The sequence below is a fragment of the Salmo trutta genome, chromosome 30 (genome assembly GCF_901001165.1).
Source record: "Salmo trutta chromosome 30, fSalTru1.1, whole genome shotgun sequence".
NCBI lineage: Eukaryota > Metazoa > Chordata > Actinopteri > Salmoniformes > Salmonidae > Salmo > Salmo trutta.
Window position 1 is genome coordinate 6,558,221 of NC_042986.1, and position 17,593 is coordinate 6,575,813.

The window sequence follows — 17,593 nt, forward strand, 5'->3', positions numbered from 1 at the left end:
ACACACATACACAGTTGTGGCCGGAGGGCACACACTTAATGTATTGTGAAATCTGTTGTAAAATGTATTTTAATGTTTAAAATGTTTATTATAATGTATACTACTGCCTTCATTTGTGCTGAATAACAGGAAGAGTAGCTGCTGCCTTGGGGGAGGGACTCATTGGATCACGTGGAGAAGCATCATGCGTCGTTTCCATGGAGTTGTTTTTGCACGCTTGATGTTGATTGGTCAAAGGAACTACGGCTGTTGAAAAAACTAGCGCAACAATTGGCTTATGGCGTTTCTGGTTTAACCAATGAAAATACTTGCTTTTTACAAACTGGAGCATGTTCAGGAAGTTTTGAGCTTGTCTTCTTCTCATGCATCTTTTGTGTTGAAAACAGGAAAGTCTGGGATATATTCATTATTTTGTTCGAAAACATTTTGTGAAGCAAGTAAACAATTCTCTGTTTTGAAGTGTGCATGTGAGTACAGTCAGATTTTCTCTCTTGTCACGGTCAGATACCCAGAGAGCAAGCTGCCCTTTCTCTCAGTCGCTCGCTTGAAGCTAGCAGTAACAATACCGTTTAAATTGTTCAAAGTTTTGTGGTGTTTCCTAAGGGATCCGAATATTTCAGTGGGTTATTTGCTTTATACGACAGCTATTAAGCGAGTCATTAAACAAGTTAACTAGCTAACTGTAGCAAAGCAATTAAGCAATGTGGTTGCTGTTTTCGTCTCTAAAAAGCATATGCTCTTGCCAACTGTGTTAGCTAGCATGCTGAATTATGTTAACTGACATTTGGTTCAGGGTTTGTTATTTACAGAATTCTGTTGAACCTCTCTGACTGAGCGAAGATGGATTCCTCTCCGATTCTGCGTCAGCATAGTCGGAATAAAATCCTGAACAACCATTCAAGGTAGGCCTACAGAGTATGAACAACTAACGAGACAATTGTGCTTTATGTTGGTGGTCGCCGCTCCCTAATGATGCATGGCCACTGTTTATCATGTACTGTTGAAAAGTAAACCTGAATTAAACACACTGCCTGGAAAGTATATATGTCTGTCTACATTGACTCAATCTTCAGTCCAAACAGAATGAAGATCAACAGAATGACAGCAGACCCCAAACCAGGTTCTAAACACCCGTCTGTACCCCACCCTTGCAAACACCCCTCTGTACCCCACGGCCACCATTCCAAACGAGGGACTGAGAACAAGGTCCCAGCAGCAACCTCAGACAAAGACCCTAAGCCCCCTGTAAGACCACTGGGCATCAGCAGGCTGCCAGTGCTTGCTAAATCCCTGCCCCTTCAGACGCCCTCTGACTTCACCCAGTCACACAAGAGATGGGAGGAGAACTCTCTAGCGGTAAGAACTATAGATGGATTCTAAATACACAACCCAATTATATATAATATGGTAAACCCATCGCTTCAAATTATATATCGCTGATTCTGGTCCCATATTAAGCCTAATTTCTGCATTAAAAAGCATGTGCGATGGGGAGTCTACATTGAAAGTGTTTCTTAACCAGGAACAGCCCAAACTTTGTTGAGAAACCGGCCCTGAAGGTGTATCTTACTAGCATTGCTGTCAGTGCTAAAGGATGTCATTTATATTTTTTGTCCTTATCTGTTTCCTAAAGGGTAAAGCAAAGAGGAAGAAGCCGAACACCAAGCCTGTACCTTTCAACTTCACCCATCCCAGAGCCAACCGAATGGAGGCCAAGAACCAGAGGAGGCCGCTGGTTGCTCAAACCACCCAACCTGAAAATACTTTTAGCGCTGCTGCCAGCCCTAAAACAAGACCCACAACGACAGCTAAACTACCCAGTTCCGTCCCACAAACTCATAACAAGGCCCGAACAAAGTCAACAGTAGAACTTGCTGCTCGACTCCCAACACTCGCACAACACTTGGCGGCCAGAAAAGAAGGTCCAGGGCTAGCAGGCATCTTGTCACATCACGATGGAGAAGAATGGAAGACTCATTTGCCCCAGGCTACCAGTGCTGCCACCTCCATGTCTTTGTCTCAACATCAGAAACCAAAGGCACAGTCTTCTTCAGACAATCCATTTCACGGCTCTGGATCGGGACAGCTTGGTCTTTCCAGACCTCCCATTTCATTTGGTCCTGGCTCAGGTCTTTCGTCCACTGCTTTCTCATTTAGCAGTGACTCCTCCACTACCTCAGCCAAGCCCACTGCCCTCAGTACGGAAGCCTGCAGGGGCCATTTGGACACGCTCAGCATCAAAGATCTTTCCGAGCCTGGCCAGTTACTAAGTAGCACCGCTGGTGAGTTCAGAGCTCATCATATAGCTGCAGTGTCATGGTGTTTGTTCTCTCTCCCCCTTGTCTCTAGATTTTCTATGTTTTCGTCATCTTTAGATTTATATTTAGTTTTTGAAATTGTGTTCCATTGTCCCTTGTGTGTGTTCCAGGGCGTGTGGAAGCCTTCTCCTCTGACCCCTTTGCCCTACGTAGTATCCTGCAGAATGTCGGAGTCAATGCTGCTGGGGCTTCTATGTCTAGCCGTCCCTCTACAAAAGCCTATAACAACATGGTGAGTTGACCTATGGTTCCTTTACACAGCAGACCTGTGACTCTATTAGATTGAGAGACATAGGAGGGGAGCGCTTCTTTGGTTTATATACTGAACAAAAATATAAACGCAACAAAATCACAATTTTTCCATATGTACAAAAACCTTCTCAAATTTTGTGCACAAATTGGTTTACCTCCCTGTTAGTGAACATTTCTCCCTTGCCATGATAGTCCATCCAACTGACAGGTGTGGCATTTCAAGAAGCTGATTAAACAGCATGATTATTACACAGGTGCACCTTGTGCTGGGGACAATAAAAGGCAACTCTAAAAGGGAGAGTTTGGGCTACCATTACCTGTCTAATGTTTAGCCTTAGGATACTTATCGTTAGCAGTCCTTATAGCATAGGCATGCTCAGACACCCTGTCCTTGAGCCTTCTCTTAGTATGTCCTATGTAAAAGCACCCACGTGGCCACTCCAGCTTGTACACCACATAGGTAGTGTTGCAGTTGACAAATGATTGAACTTTAGGTTCCAGGTCCACAAGTGTCCCTGAGTGTATTTTTTTTTTACAATGTGATTGTAGTTACCACATGGGAAGTTGCCTCTAGGCTTGGGGAGCCAACTTGGTTTAGTTACTGGGATGAGTTTGCTGCGCACCAACTTAGTTTCTCAATTCTCATTGAGGGAATTGACAGAGTTTAGAATACAGTCAAATGGAAACTAACTTTTTGGATCTTAAAATCTCACTCTGCACCACCATTTGCAGGAAAAGTATGGACCACAATACCATCCTTGGGGAGGGTAAGTTTTCACCCCGCTAGTCTAAGAACACTCCCTTCGGACAATTTCAAAGGCTCTCTGGAAAGAGAAAGTTTTCTCAAACACACTCAGACCTCAACCCCAAACCAATCTACTTTGTGACCCGCCACAGCCAGGAGGCAGCCAGGGACATCATCAAACGCAATTGGAGCATAACTGAAAGTGATCCTACTCTGTGTGACGTGTTCACTGAACCCCCAGCATTCTCTTGCAGAAGGGCCCCTACCCTCAAGGATAAGTTGGTGCACAGCGACCTCACGCCAGTAACTAAGCCAAGTTGGCTTCCCAACCCCAGAGGCAACTTCCCATGTGGTAACTACATTCACTGCCATCACATTGTAAAAACAAATACATTCAGGGACACTTGTGGACCTGGAACCTATAAAGTAAAATAATTTGTCAACTGCAACACTACCTATGTGCTGTACAGGCTGGAGTGGCCACGTGGGTGATTTTACATAGGACGTACTAAGAGAAGGCTCAAGGACAGGGTGTCTGAACATGCCTATGCTATAAGGACTGCTAACGACAAGTATCCTATGGCTAAACATTACAGACAGGTTGGCCATGGCAGCCCAAACTCTCTGAAAGCCACGGCCATTGAGGTGGTTCCCAGTTCAAATCAAATGTTATTTGTCACATGCGCTGAATACAACAGGTGTATTTCACCTTACAGTGAAATACTTACTTACAAGCCCTTAACCAACAATGCAGTTAAGAAAATACCTAAAAAAATAAGAAATAAAAATAAGAAATAATTAATGAGCAGCAGTAAAATTACAATAGCGAGGCTATATACCGGGGGTGTCGGTACCGAGTCAATATGCGGGGGCACTGGTGTCAAGGTAATATGTACATGTAGGTAGAATTATTAAAGTGACTATGTATAGATAGCAGCAGCGTAGAAGAGGGGGGGGGGTGAAATGTAAATGGTCTGGGTAGGCATTTGATTAGATGTTCAGGAGTCTTATGGCTTTGGGGTAGAAGCTGTTTAGAATCCTTTTGAACCTAGACTTGGCGCTCCGGTACCGCTTGCCGTGCGGTAGCAGAGAGAACAGTCCATGACTAGGATGGCTGGAGACTGACAATTTTTAGGACCTTCCTCTGACACTGCCTGGTATAGAGGTACTGGATGGCACGAAGCTTGGTGTTCTGGGCCATACGCACTACCCTCTGTAGTGCCTTGCGGTCGGAGGCCGAGCAGGTGCCATATCAGGCATTGATGCAACCCGTCAGGATGCTCTCGAAGGTGCAGCTGTAAAACCTTTTGAGGATCTGAGGACCCATGTCAAATCTTTTCAGTCTCCTGAGGGGGAATAGGTTTTGTCGTGCCCTCTTTACGACTGTCTTGGTGTGCTTGGACCATGTTAGTTTGTTGGTGTGGACACCAAGGAACTTGAAGCTCTCAACCTGCTCCACTACAGCCCCGTCGATGAGAATGGGTGTGTGCTGGGTCCTCTTTTACCTGTAGTCCATGATCATCTCCTTTGTCTTGATCATGTTGAGGGAGAAGTTGTTGTCCTGGCACCATACAGTCAGGTCTCTGACCTCATCCCTACAGGCTGTCTTGTCTGTGATCAGGCCTACCACTTGTGTCATCTGCAAACTTAATGATAGTGTTGGAGTCGTGCCTGGCCATGCAGTCATGAGTAAACAGGGAGTACAGGAGGGGAATGAGCACGCACCCCTGATGGGCTCCTGTGTTGAGGATCAGCGTGGCGGATGTGTTGTTACCTACCTCTAACACCTGGGGGAGGCCGTCAGGAAGTCCAGGATCCAGTTGCAGAGGGAGGTGTTTGGTCCCAGGGTCCTTGGCATAGTGATGCGTTTTAATGGCACTATGGTGTCGAACGCTGAGCTGTAGTCAATGAATAGCATTCTCACATAGGTGTTCCTTTTGTCCAGGTGAGAAAGGGCATTGTTGAGAGCAATAGAGATTTGATCTGTTGGGGCGGTATGTAAATTGGAGTTTGTCTAGGGTTTCTGGGATAATGGTTTTGATGTGAGCCATGACCAGCCTTTCGAAGCACTTCATGGCTACAGACGTAAGTGCTATGGGTCGGTAGTCATTTAGGCAGTTTACCTTTGTGTTCTTGGGCACATGGACTATGGTGGTCTGCTTGAAACATGTTGGACTCAGACAAGAAGAAGTTGAAAATGTCAGTGAAGACACTTGCCAGTTGGTCATCGCATGCTCGGAGTACACGTCTTGGTAATTCGTCTGGTTGTTCTCGCAGTGGGGGTGGGGGTTGCTGTCGTAATTGCTCAAGTGAAATGAAAAAAATAACTTGTTTCAAAAAATTAAAAACGGAAAAGTGGTGCGTGCATATGTATTCACCCCCTTTGCTATGAAGCCCCTAAATAGGATCTGGTGCAACCAATTACCTTCAGAAGTCACATAATTAGTTAGATTGCACACAGATGGACTTTATTTAAGTGTCACATGATCTGTCACATGATCTCAGTATATATACGCTTGTTCTAAAAGGCCCCAGAGTCTTCAACACCACTAAGCAAGGGGCACCACCAAGCAAGCGGCACCATGAAGACCAAGGAGCTCTCCAAAAAGGTCAGGGACAAAGTTGTGGAGAAGTACAGATCAGGGTTGGGTTATAAAAAAAAATCTGAAACTTTGAACATCCCACAGAGTACCATTAAATCCATTATTAAAAAATGGAAAGAATATGGCACCACAACAAACCTGCCAAGAGAGGGCAGGTTTGAGAGGGCACTAAAACAAACAGACCAGGCATGGAGGGCATTAATCAGAGTCAACAAAGAGACCAAGGAGAACCCTGAAGGAGCTGCAAAGCTCCACAGCGGAGATTAGAGTATCTGTCCATAGGACCACTTTAAGCCTTACACTCCACAGAGCTGGGCTTTACGGAAGAGTGGCCAGAAAAAAGCCATTGCTTAAAGAAAAAAAACAAGTCAACATTTAGTGTTTGCCAAAAGGCATGTGGGAGACTCCCCAAACATATGGAAGAAGGTACTCTGGTCAGATGAGACTAAAATTGAGCTTTTTGGCCATCAAGGAAAACGCTATGTCTGGCACAAACCCAACACCTCTCATCACCCCGAGAATACCATCCCCACAGTGAAGCGGGGTGGCAGCATCATGTTGAGGGGATCATTTTCATCGGCAGGGACTGGGAAACTGGTCAGAATTGAAGGAATGATGGAGGGCACTAAATACAGGGAAATTCTTGAGGGAAGCCTGTTTGTCTTCCAGAGATTTGAGACTGGGACGAAGGTTCACCTTCCAGCAGGACAATGATCCTAAGCATACTGCTAAAGCAACACTCGAGTGGTTTAAGGGGAAACATTTAAATGTCTTGGAATGGCCTAGTCAAAGCCCAGACCTCAATCCAAATGAGAATCTGTTGTATGACTTAAAGATAGCTGTACACCAGTGGAACCCATCCAACTTGAAGGAGCTGAAGCAGTTTTGTCTTTAAGAATGGGCAAAAATCCCAGTGGCTAGATGTGCCAAGCTTATAGAGACATACCCCAAGAGACTTGCAGCTGTAATTGCTGGAAAAGGTGGCTCTACAAAGTATTGACTTCAGGGGTGAATAGTTATGCACGCTCAAGTTATGTTTTTTTGTTTTGTTTTTTTTCACAAGAAAATAATATTTTGTATCTTCAAAGCGGTAGGCATGTTGTGTAAATCAAATTATACAAACTCCCAAAAAATCTATTTTGATTCCAGGTTGTAAGGAGGCAAAATAGGAAAAAATGCCAAGGGGGTGAATACTTTTCGCAAGCCACTGTATTATTCTCCCTTCCTGTAAGAGATATGTGGTTTATAAAAAAAATTTGTTTTCCAATCTTACTTAAGTTTAGTAGCAAGAGCTCGTGTACACAGTTTATTTTCCTTTTATGATATTGCATTTCTTTTGTGGTGTTCAATTCTCGTTATGCCATGTTTATCTTTATCTTGAATGTTTTTTATCCTCCATTTTTTTTTTGCTTTATCAACTACATATGGTAATGAATTGAGTCACTTCCTGTGAGAGTTGGGATATACAACAGTTTGTCCACCACTATTCTTTGTCACCATGATGAAGGCTGTTGTAGCCGCAAGGCATCGGTGGGTTTTATTCTTACCATACAGTAGGCTTTTTTATTTTTCCACTACATGAGAGTTCCTTGATTACTTCTGGAAGTTTGTTTGCACAAAGGTTGTTCCGGCATTTACTATCCGGCATCAACTTATTTTCTTTCTATTAGATTGTTGCCTGGCGCAATGGAACCAATAGAATAGCCTTAGTAATCAAACACTCAACGTATTTGAAAGAAAACAAATAACAATTGAAGTGAACCCAGATCTGCAGGGTACTTACTGACTGATGATCTTTCTGAGTTTGTGTGTCCAATATCAGTCTGTGAACTAACTTGAAGTGATCTTTCCTCTGCAGCCCCAGAGAGTGTCCATCATGAAGAGTCAACAGAAGACTGCACCCTCTGCAGGTCAGTGGTAGTAGTACTGGACATTTCCAAGCTGCATATAACGGTCTATGTACTGCTGATATAAACTCAGCAAAAAAAAAAAAAAAAGTCTCTTTTTCAGGACCCTGTCTTTCAAAAGATAATTTGTAAAAATCCAAATAACTTCACAGATCTTCATTGTAAAGGGTTTAAACACTGTTTCCCATGCTTGTTCAATGAACCATAAACAATTAATGAACATGCACCTGTGGAACGGTCGTTAAGACACAAACAGCTTACAGACGGTAGGCAATTAAGGTCACAGTTATGAAAACTTAGGACACTAAAGAGGCCATTCTACTGACTCTGAAAAACACTTGCATGCTGCAAGGAGGCATGAGGACTACAAATGTGGCCAGGGCAATAAATTGCAATGTCTGTACTGTGAGACGCCTAAGACGGCTCTACAGGGAGACAGGGTGGACAGCTGATAGTCCTCGCAGTGGCAGACCACATGTAAAACACCTGCACAGGATCAGTACATCCGAACGTCACACCTGCGGGACAGGTACAGGATGGCAACAACAACTGCACGAGTTACACCAGGAACACACAATCCCTCCATCAGTGCTCAGACTGTCCGCAATAGGCTGGGAGAGGCTGGACTGAGGGCTTGTAGGCCTGTTGTAATGCAGGTCCTCACCAGACCTCAACCTCAACAGCGTCGCCTATGGGCACAAACCCATCATTGCTGGATCAGACAGGACTGGCAAAAATTGTCTGGGACCTGTTGGATTGGAGGGTGAGGGCTAGGGCCATTTCCCCCCCAGAAATGCCCGGGAACTTGCAGGTGCCTTGGTGGAATAGTAGGGTAACATCTCACAGCAAGAACTGGCAAATATGGTGCAGTTCATGAGGAGGAAATGCACTGCAGTACTTAATGCATCTGGTGGCCACACCAGATACTGACTGTTGCTTTTGATTTTGACCCCCCCTTTGTTCAGGGGCACATTATTCAATTTCTGCTAGTCACATGTCTGTGGAACTTGTTCAGTTTGTCTCAGTTGTAGAATCTTATGTTCATACAAATATTTACACGTTAAGTTTGCTGAAAATGAACGCAAGTTGACAGTGAGAGGACGTGTCTTTTTTTGCTGAGTTTAGCATTGACATTGAAGGCTATTTCCGTGTGGATATGTTGCATGTAGCACCCCTTTAAAAACAATTTGCACTGAGCTGTTTGATTAGCCAGCCTATTCAAACTCCTACTCCAGCTCAATCTAAGGGCCTAGGATAGGCTAGCAAGTATGTAACCTTGTATGTGCTTGAATTGTTTATAGGTCCCGTAAGATCTGTTCAGTTCTCCCCTGAGCCTTCAGCCCTCAACAGCATCCTTCAGAATGAAGGGGTCACCTACCCTCTGCAACCCCAGAGAGTGTCCGTCATGAAGAGTCACCAGAAGACTGCAGCCTCGGCAGGTCCGTGGTAGTACTACTTGGAATTGTTCCATCTTTGAGCACGTTTTGAAGAACAAAGCTTAGAAATGCCTGCAATAGCTTACTACTGCTTCATTATCATGATGCAAAAATATTCATTGTAAAGAAGCTTTCTAGCTTCAACCAGTGCTAAAAAAAAATGGAAAAAAGTCTGTAACCTTGTATGTGCTTGTGTTCCAGGTCCAGGACGGAGTGTCCCGTTCACCCCAGACCCCAAGGCCCTGAGCAGCATCCTGCAGAATGAAGGGGTGACGGCTGGGGGAATGCTGGGGGCCACACCACAACGCACCTCTGTCTGCCCCTCTGGCAGGGGAACCTCTATCTACACTGTGAGTTCATGTTTGGACCGATACATTTATTTATTAAAATGTATGATTTGATGATGCATATAAAGCCGCTCCAGCCAGGGTGAAAACAACTTTATATCCATTTCAATTAAGATTTAAAAGTCATTGCCGTAGTACTGCCTCATGTCCCTTTTTCTCATGTCATGTCTCCTTAGTGCTGCATGAAACAGGCAGCCACAGTTTACTGATGAGTATAGAGAGGCTTTAGGAATATAAACAGAATATTCACTGTGGTGCTTTACCTTTCCAGGCTCAGAGAGTACCTGTCACAAAGAGTTACACTGAAGCATCTGGAGGACCTCTGGGTAAGTTATACTGAACAAAAATATAAACGCAACATTTAACAATTTCAAAGATTTTACTCAGTTACAGTTCATAGAAGGAAATCGGTCAATTGAAATAAATTCAGTAGGCCCTAATCTATGGATTTCACATGACTGGGTCGGGGTGCAGCCATGGGTGGGCCTGGGAGGGCATAGGCCCACCCGCTTGGTTGGATGTACTGCCAAATTCTTAAAAATGACGTCGGAGGCGGCTTTTGGTTAAGTTCTCTGGCAACAGCTCTGTTAAACCTTCCTGTAGTCAGCATGCCAATTGCACGCTCCCTCAACTAGAGACATCTGTGGCACATTTTAGAGTGGCCTTTTATTGTCTCCAGGACAAGGTTCACCTGTGTAATGATCTTGCTGTTTAATCAGTTTCTTGATATGCCACACCTGTCAGGTGGATGGATTATTTTGGCAAATGAGAAATGCTCGCTAAACGGGATGTAAATAATTTTGTGCACAAAATTTGAGATAAAGATGCTTTTTGTGCATATGGAACATTTCTGGGATCTTTTATTTCAGCTCATGAAAAATGGGACTAACACTACCTGTTGCGTTTTATATTTTTGTTCAGTATAGTTACAGTGCATTGGGAAAGTATTCAGATTTTTTCCACATTTTGTTACGTTACAGCCTTTTCCTCATCAATCTACACACAATATCCCGTAATGACAAAGCAAAAACAATTTAGAAATTTTTGCAAATGTATTAAATAAAAAAACAGATGCCTTATTTATATAAGTATTCAGACCCTTTCCTCTGAGACTTGAAATTGAGCACAGGTGCATCCTGTTTCCAAAGAACACGGTGGCCTCCATCATTCTTAAATGGAAACATTTATGGTCACTCTGACAGAGCTCCCGATTTCCTCTGTGGAGATGGGAGAACCTTCCAGAAGGACAACCATCTCTGCAGCACTCCACCAGTCAGGCCTTTATGGTAGAGTGGCCAGACGGAAGCCACTCCTCAGTAAAAGGCACATGACAGCCTGCTTGGAGTTTCCCAAAAGGCTCCTAAAGGACTCTGACCATGAGAGTCCTTTGGTCTGAATGCTGAACGTCATGTTCGGAGGAAACCTGGCACCATCCCCACTGAAGCATGGTGGGGATGTTTTTCAGTGGCAGGGACTGGGAGACTTGTCAGGATCGAGGGAAAGATGAACAGAGGAAAGTAAAGAGATCCTTGATGAAAACCTGCTCCAGAGTGCTCAGGACTTCAGACTGGGGCAGAGGTTCACCTTCCAACAGGACAACAACCCTAAGCACACAGCCAAGATAACACAGGAGTGGCTTCAGGACAAGTCTCTGAATGTTCTTGAGTGGCCCAGCCAGAGCTCGGACTTGCACCCGATCAAACATTTCTGGAGACGTGAAAATAGCTGTGCAGCATCGCTCCCCATACAACCTAAGATGAGATGATCTGCAGAGAATAATTGGAGAAACTCCCCAAATACAGGTGTGCCAAGCCTGTAAGCGGCATACACAAGACTGTAATCGCTGGCAAAGGTGCTGCAACAAAGCACTGAGTAAATGGTCTAAATACTTAGTTTTCTACAAACTTGTTTTGCTTTGTCATTATGGGGTATTGTGGGGGTATTGATAAGGAAAACTGTTTTATCAATTTTAGAATAAGACTGTAAAGTAATAAAACGTGAAGGTCTGAATACTTCCCGAATGCACTGTATATGCTACCGTTTCTATCGCCAGAAATTCACCGGTTTGTCCCTCTCCTCTTGGGTCTGTGTTACTCAGGGGCCTTGAGGGGAAAAATGTATTTGCTACGACTGTAATATGTGGTTGTCTTACCCAGCTATCTTAAGAGGAACGCACCAAATTGTAAGTCGCTCTGGATAGGAACGTCTGCTAAATGAGAAAAATGTAAATGTTCAAATGTTATGTCTATCTTAACTTGATCTGAGCCCAATACTACATACCTGGTTTGAGAGGCATCTTTGGTCAACCGGTACCACCAAAGTGGCTCACCTTTTAGCCAGGTACATTTCTATGGCAACGAAACCTTAAGAACTAACTTGCTCCAGGGCAGGCTAACTACTTTTATCCTGAATGAAGTGTGAGCTGCGAGTTGAGGACCAATGAAATCCGATTCCCTCCCTATCTCAAAGATTGCTTCATTATCCCCTTCATTTAAGGAAGACGACTGATTTGAGTATTCTCTTTTTTGTGTGTGTAAAATGTTAAAATACCTATCACATTTAGTAATGGCAGAATGCATTTGAATCTTCACGCACCGTAAAACTTTTATATGACTAAAGTTACAAGCCTGCTAGAGTTGGCGGTCCTCTGAGGGGTATCCTATGAAGCCAGTCAGATCTACTGAGGGTTTTCTAAAGCTAACCAGCTTAAGTTCGTTTCACATTCCAGCTCAGGCTGGACTCTCGCAGGCTTGTAACTGCTCGTGCACGTGGCTAGTCGAACGCCAAACTCTTTGAGGCAATGCTGAAACGTCAATCCATGGGCGAGTCAGTGTCACATTTTAATTTGTGCCGAACTCAAAAGAAAATAAAATAAAATGTATCATGCAAATTCAGCAGGCTATGGTGTGAAATAGAATTGTTCTTGTGCCATCTTCATTGTATTACTTATCATTAATGCCGTCTTTGGGGGTGCTTATCAATGCACAAGCACCTTTCCCCTCCCCACTCCTATCGATATTTGTATTACATTGCGTGAAGTTTAACATGGATTCTGTTGTTATGTGTAATGTGATATATTTTAACATCACTTTTTTTGCACACAAAAAAACATTTGAGTAATAAAATATTGAATAATTCATCTTCCTCAAATGAAGAAGGGGATGATGACGCAATCTTTGCAACAGGGAGTGAATCTGATTGGTCTTCAATTTGCGTTTGTCATCTCATTCAGGGTAAGTACAATTAGTTAGCCAGCCCCAGAGCAGGTTAGCTCTGAAGGATTCGTTTCCATAAACATGTACCTGGCTAAAACGTTAGCCACTTTCATATGACCTATTATTATTTTATTTGTTTAATCCTGATTTGAACTCTGAGTTGACCACAGTTACCTTGCTAACTCCTCAAACCTGCTTCGTAGGATACCCCTCTGCTCTCTTTGTGTTATGAAGTATGCCACTGTCCGTCTGTCAATATGATCTATCTGTCTGTCCCTCTCGTCAGTGATGCCAGTCGGCCAGAAGTGGACACCCCAGCGGGTCCCTGACACCAGGCATCAGCCCATGTCCATGGTAAGTATGTTTCAGCACACTTTCACTCGTATGTCCATGGTCTGTATGTAGAGTTTTTAGATTTTGAACTGTCAACACTAAAGTGGCATCTTCTCAGCATATGTTGCCCATGGTGGAATCAAACTGACAACCCTGATATTGCCAGCACCGTAGATGCTCTAAGTCACTGAGCCATCTTCTTTCAGGGGAGGCACCTGTCTGCCCACCGGACCCCCTACGCATGCTCTCCTAGACTCTGGGGCCTCCAGGGCCACAACCGAGATCTGGAGAGACACAAGGAGGTGAGGACGAAGGCTTACTAATGGAATATATATATCCTACACCACATGACTGAATTAGGTTGCTAATGTCTATTTCATAGTGTTGAGTCAGTTAAGTCATTGAGTGAGTGTTTGTGGCAGGAGGTTGTTCAGAGATTATTCATGGAGACGGACCAAGAGGATGAAGATAGGATAGACAACAGGGAGCTGGTCGAAGACCCTGCTGAGACCCGAGCAGACAAGGACCAGGAGGAGGAGGAAGAACAAAATAACAAGGGAAGAGGACCCCAGACCTTCTTTCAAGCCCCACACAGGGAATCTGTAATTTTCTTCTCAACAGGGAAGAAGCTGCTCAGAGCAGCTCCAGCACAAGAACAGGAGAGCCCTGTGGCTGGATTTCTGGAGCGAGGTGGGCCCCTGGAGAGGAGTGGGCCACTGGAGAAGTGTTGGCCTGAAGCCAGAGCTTCAGCACAAGGGACTGTCCTCGAGCTCCTGCTCCATCCAGTCAGACCCTCGTCTGGACCAGAAACTCTATCCAGGGTTGCTACTGCAGCCATAGCATCAGGCTTGACCAGGCTAGCCAACCCCTCAGCTTTTGTCCCCCTGAGTCATCCCAGAGGTAGGACTGCTGAGACAATTTATCTTTTGATACTACTTGTAGCTGGGCTGACTCAGTAGATTAGGCAGGATCCATTGATAGATCAACATTTGATGGGTCTTATCCCATTGATGCAAAAAGTGCTTAATAAATACATTTGATTGACTGACCCCGGTCCTCTGAATGTCTAACCAGTAACCTGTGTCGTTGCAGGTAGTATCATCATCCCAAAGAGCGGTGCTCTGAGTTCTGCTGCAGCCTTGCTCCGCCGGCGCCTCCCCCCTCTGCAGGAGCTACGTCTGGATGAGGAGGTGGCTACCTACACCACCACCTCCCCAGCCCCTCCCTGCTCATCCATTGCCACCTCCTCCTGGCCCGTGCAGACCCGCTGTGGAAACCCTGTGGCAGCAGCCCTGTATCTGCAGGACTACACTGTGAGTTTGGTATCATCGTTTAATTTACATATTAGTCCTACAGGCATTTAGCCCATCTATAGCATCGGTTTCTAAGATTCCTCCCAGTAGTCGAGTGATGAACAAGACTTGGAAGGATGGCATCGTGAGACTTTCCTACCTATTGATGAGGATTCATGTTCATTGTCCAATAATCAGAAGAGCATCATTGATCATTTTGTGATAGTTAAAAGTAAATTGAAACTCTTTTCCTGTTCTTCCCTTTCTTTCTCCCCTTCAGAGTTTTCGGTCAATCATCTTGGACCCCTCGTCTGCTCTTTCCTCCCCCTGCTCCTCTCCTCTACAGGAGAGATGATGGCTGTTGCACTGAGAATGTTTCTCTTCTTTTATTTGTCTGGTCTAGTTTACTGATAAGACACTGTAAAAATGACGGATTGTTAAGCAAAGACTTGAAGGAGTGTATGTATGTACAGGTAACTGCCAAAATAAAGGAAACACCAACATAATGTGTACATTGGCATACTGTAGATTCTACAAGTGTCTGGAACTCTGTTAGAAGGTTGCAACACCATTCTTCCACGAGAAGTTCTGTCATTTAGTGTTTTGTTTTTGATGCTGGTAGAAAATGCAGTCTCAGATGCCACTCCAGAAGCTCCTGTACGTTTTCAATTGTGCTGAGATCTGATGACTGAGATGGCGTATGGTTTACAGGCTCAACAAACCATTCAGTGACCACTCGTGCTCTGTGGATGGGGGCATTGTCATCCTATGGGGGCATAGCCATGGTAGCCAAAATGACCTGCCCAGAATTTTTACAATGCAGTCAGATAGTATTCAGACCCCTTTACTTTTCCCACATTTTGTTACATTACAGCCTTATTCTAAAATGTATCAAATATTTTTTTTCTCATCAATCTACACACAATACCCCATAATGACAAAGCAAAAACTGTTTTTTTGAAAATGTATTACAAATAAAAATCGCTACCTTTTACATAAGTATTCAGCCCCATTGCTATGAGACTTGAAATGGAGCTCAGGTGCATCCTGTTTCCATTGATCATCCATGAGATGTTTCTACAACTTGATTAGCGTTCACCTGTGGGAAATTCAATTGATTGGACATGATTTGGAAAGACACACACCTGTTTATATAAGGTCCCACAGTTGACAGTGCATGTCAGAGTAAAAACCAAACCGTGAGGTTGAAGGAATTGTCCGTAGAGCTCCGAGACAGCATTGTGACGAGGCAGAGGTCTGAGGAAGGGTACTAAAAACGTTATGCAGCATTGAAGGTCCCCAAGAACACTGGCCTCCATCATTCTTAAATGGAAGAAGTTTGGAACCACCAAGATTCTTCCTAGAGCTGGCTGCCCGGCCAAATTGAGCAGTCAGGGAGGTGACCAAGAACCCGATGGTTACTCTGACAGTTCCTCTGTGGAGATGGGAGAACCTTCCAGAAGGACAACCATCTCTGCAGCACTCCACCAGTCAGGCTTTTATGGTACAGTGGCAAGATGGATGCCACCCCTCAGTAAAAGGCTCTGACCACGAGAAACAAGATTCTCTGGTCTGATGAAACCAAAATTGAACTCTTTGGCCTGAATGCCAAGCGTCACGTCTGGAGGAAACATGGCACCATCCCTACAGTGAAGCATGGTGGTGGCAGCATCATGCTGTGGGGATGTTTTTCAGCGGCAGGACCTGGGAGACTAGTCAGGATCGAGGCAAAGATGAACAGAGCAAAGTAGAGAGAGGTCCTTGATGATAACCTGCTCCACAGTGCTCAGGGCCTCCAAACTGGGGCAAAGGTTCACCTTCCAACAGGAATACAACCCTAAGCACACAGCCCAGACAACACAGGAGTGGCTTCGGGACAAGTCTCTGAACGTCCTTGAATGGCCCAGCCAGAGCACGGACTTGAACCTGATATAACATTTCTGGAGAGACCTGAAAATAGCTGTGCAGCAATGCTCCCCATCCAACCTGACAGAGCTTGAGAGGATCTGCAGATAAGAATGGGAGAAACTCCCCAAATACAGGTGTGCCAAGCTTGTAGCATTATACCCAAGAAGACTCAAGGCTGTAATCGCTGCCAAAGTTAAATAAATAATTGTATTTTTGCCAGTATTTACAGTATCCAAGAATGTGACATTAAAAGTGTTTCATTTGAATCAAACGCAGAAAATGAATTGTCAAATCAATGTTGATATTTTCTAGACTACTGAACCCATTTGGACACTGTTGGGAATCTGTGGCTTGATCAATGTTACAAATATTGAAATTAAATGATCTTCCGGAAATGATAAGGGCAATATGTAGATGTAATTGATTTTGTAATTTTTCATAAATCTGAGTCAATATCGATGTCAGCATTGTTTCCTGTTAAACACTAAACAAATGAGGCCAAAATCAGATTGTGTAGATTTCAGGATGTGTAAAACTGTCGTAAGATGCATGTTTTGTGAGTTTTATTATGACGTGGTCGTAAAGCTCGTTGAAAACTATACTTACTATAATAGAGCTTTTTAGGTTCTAATGCACAGTGTCAACTACAGCAATCTCGCAAGAGCCAGACTAGTGTCTCTTCATTTTTATTTAACCAGTCGTATTTACAATGACGACCAAGAAGATCCGCATTAAAATGTAAATGTAATTTCAGATTGAGCCGACGCTTCGTTTACCGTGAATGCAGTCCACGAAGGCGGGATCATTGCCTCTACATTTCAATCGAGCTATAACCTGAATTACATCCAGCTCTCTGTGTCAACTGACTCTTTCTAGCGCTGTGTGTGAAATGCCATCTGGAATCTGAAGCCTTTAGTGGGGGAGTATGTTGTTCCTCAAGACATTCCCTTTAACTGGGCTATACCGCATAACAGATGACTACTCTGGCCTGTGTTACCACTTCTGAAGAAGAGCAAGACTGGTCGCGTTCCAGACATCACACACCAGACATCTGCAAAGTAGTCACGCTACACACATTTACCAATTATTTAATGGTACGTCATCTACGTTGCAGTCTACATTGCAGTCATGTCATATTGATTCAGTTAGTAACATGTAAAACACAACAAAAGTATTTGGGAGATTTAGTGTGCGACTGCAATGTAGTACGCGACCTGTAGCTCATACCATTGGCTTT

General features: G+C 44.1%; 1 protein-coding gene across 3 annotated transcripts; it reads left to right on the forward strand.

The window, feature by feature from the left end:
* Positions 1-160: 160 nt before the first annotated feature.
* On the forward strand, positions 161-14,959 carry LOC115167790 (trophinin associated protein). 3 transcript variants are annotated; one of them, XM_029722394.1, is made up of 14 exons: positions 161-467; positions 794-902; positions 1,074-1,356; positions 1,634-2,282; positions 2,429-2,550; positions 7,777-7,828; positions 9,127-9,264; positions 9,463-9,611; positions 9,880-9,934; positions 13,110-13,177; positions 13,363-13,458; positions 13,582-14,056; positions 14,249-14,469; positions 14,729-14,959. In XM_029722394.1, exons 2-14 carry the CDS (start codon positions 841-843, stop codon positions 14,801-14,803), a joined length of 2,445 nt encoding a protein of 814 aa, XP_029578254.1. In that variant the 5' UTR covers positions 161-467; positions 794-840; the 3' UTR covers positions 14,804-14,959. The 3 variants fall into 3 exon arrangements, with proteins under 3 accessions (XP_029578254.1, XP_029578251.1, XP_029578252.1); XM_029722391.1 differs by having other exon boundaries at positions 162-467; positions 13,579-14,056; XM_029722392.1 differs by having other exon boundaries at positions 162-467; positions 810-902; positions 13,579-14,056.
* Positions 14,960-17,593: the final 2,634 nt, after the last annotated feature.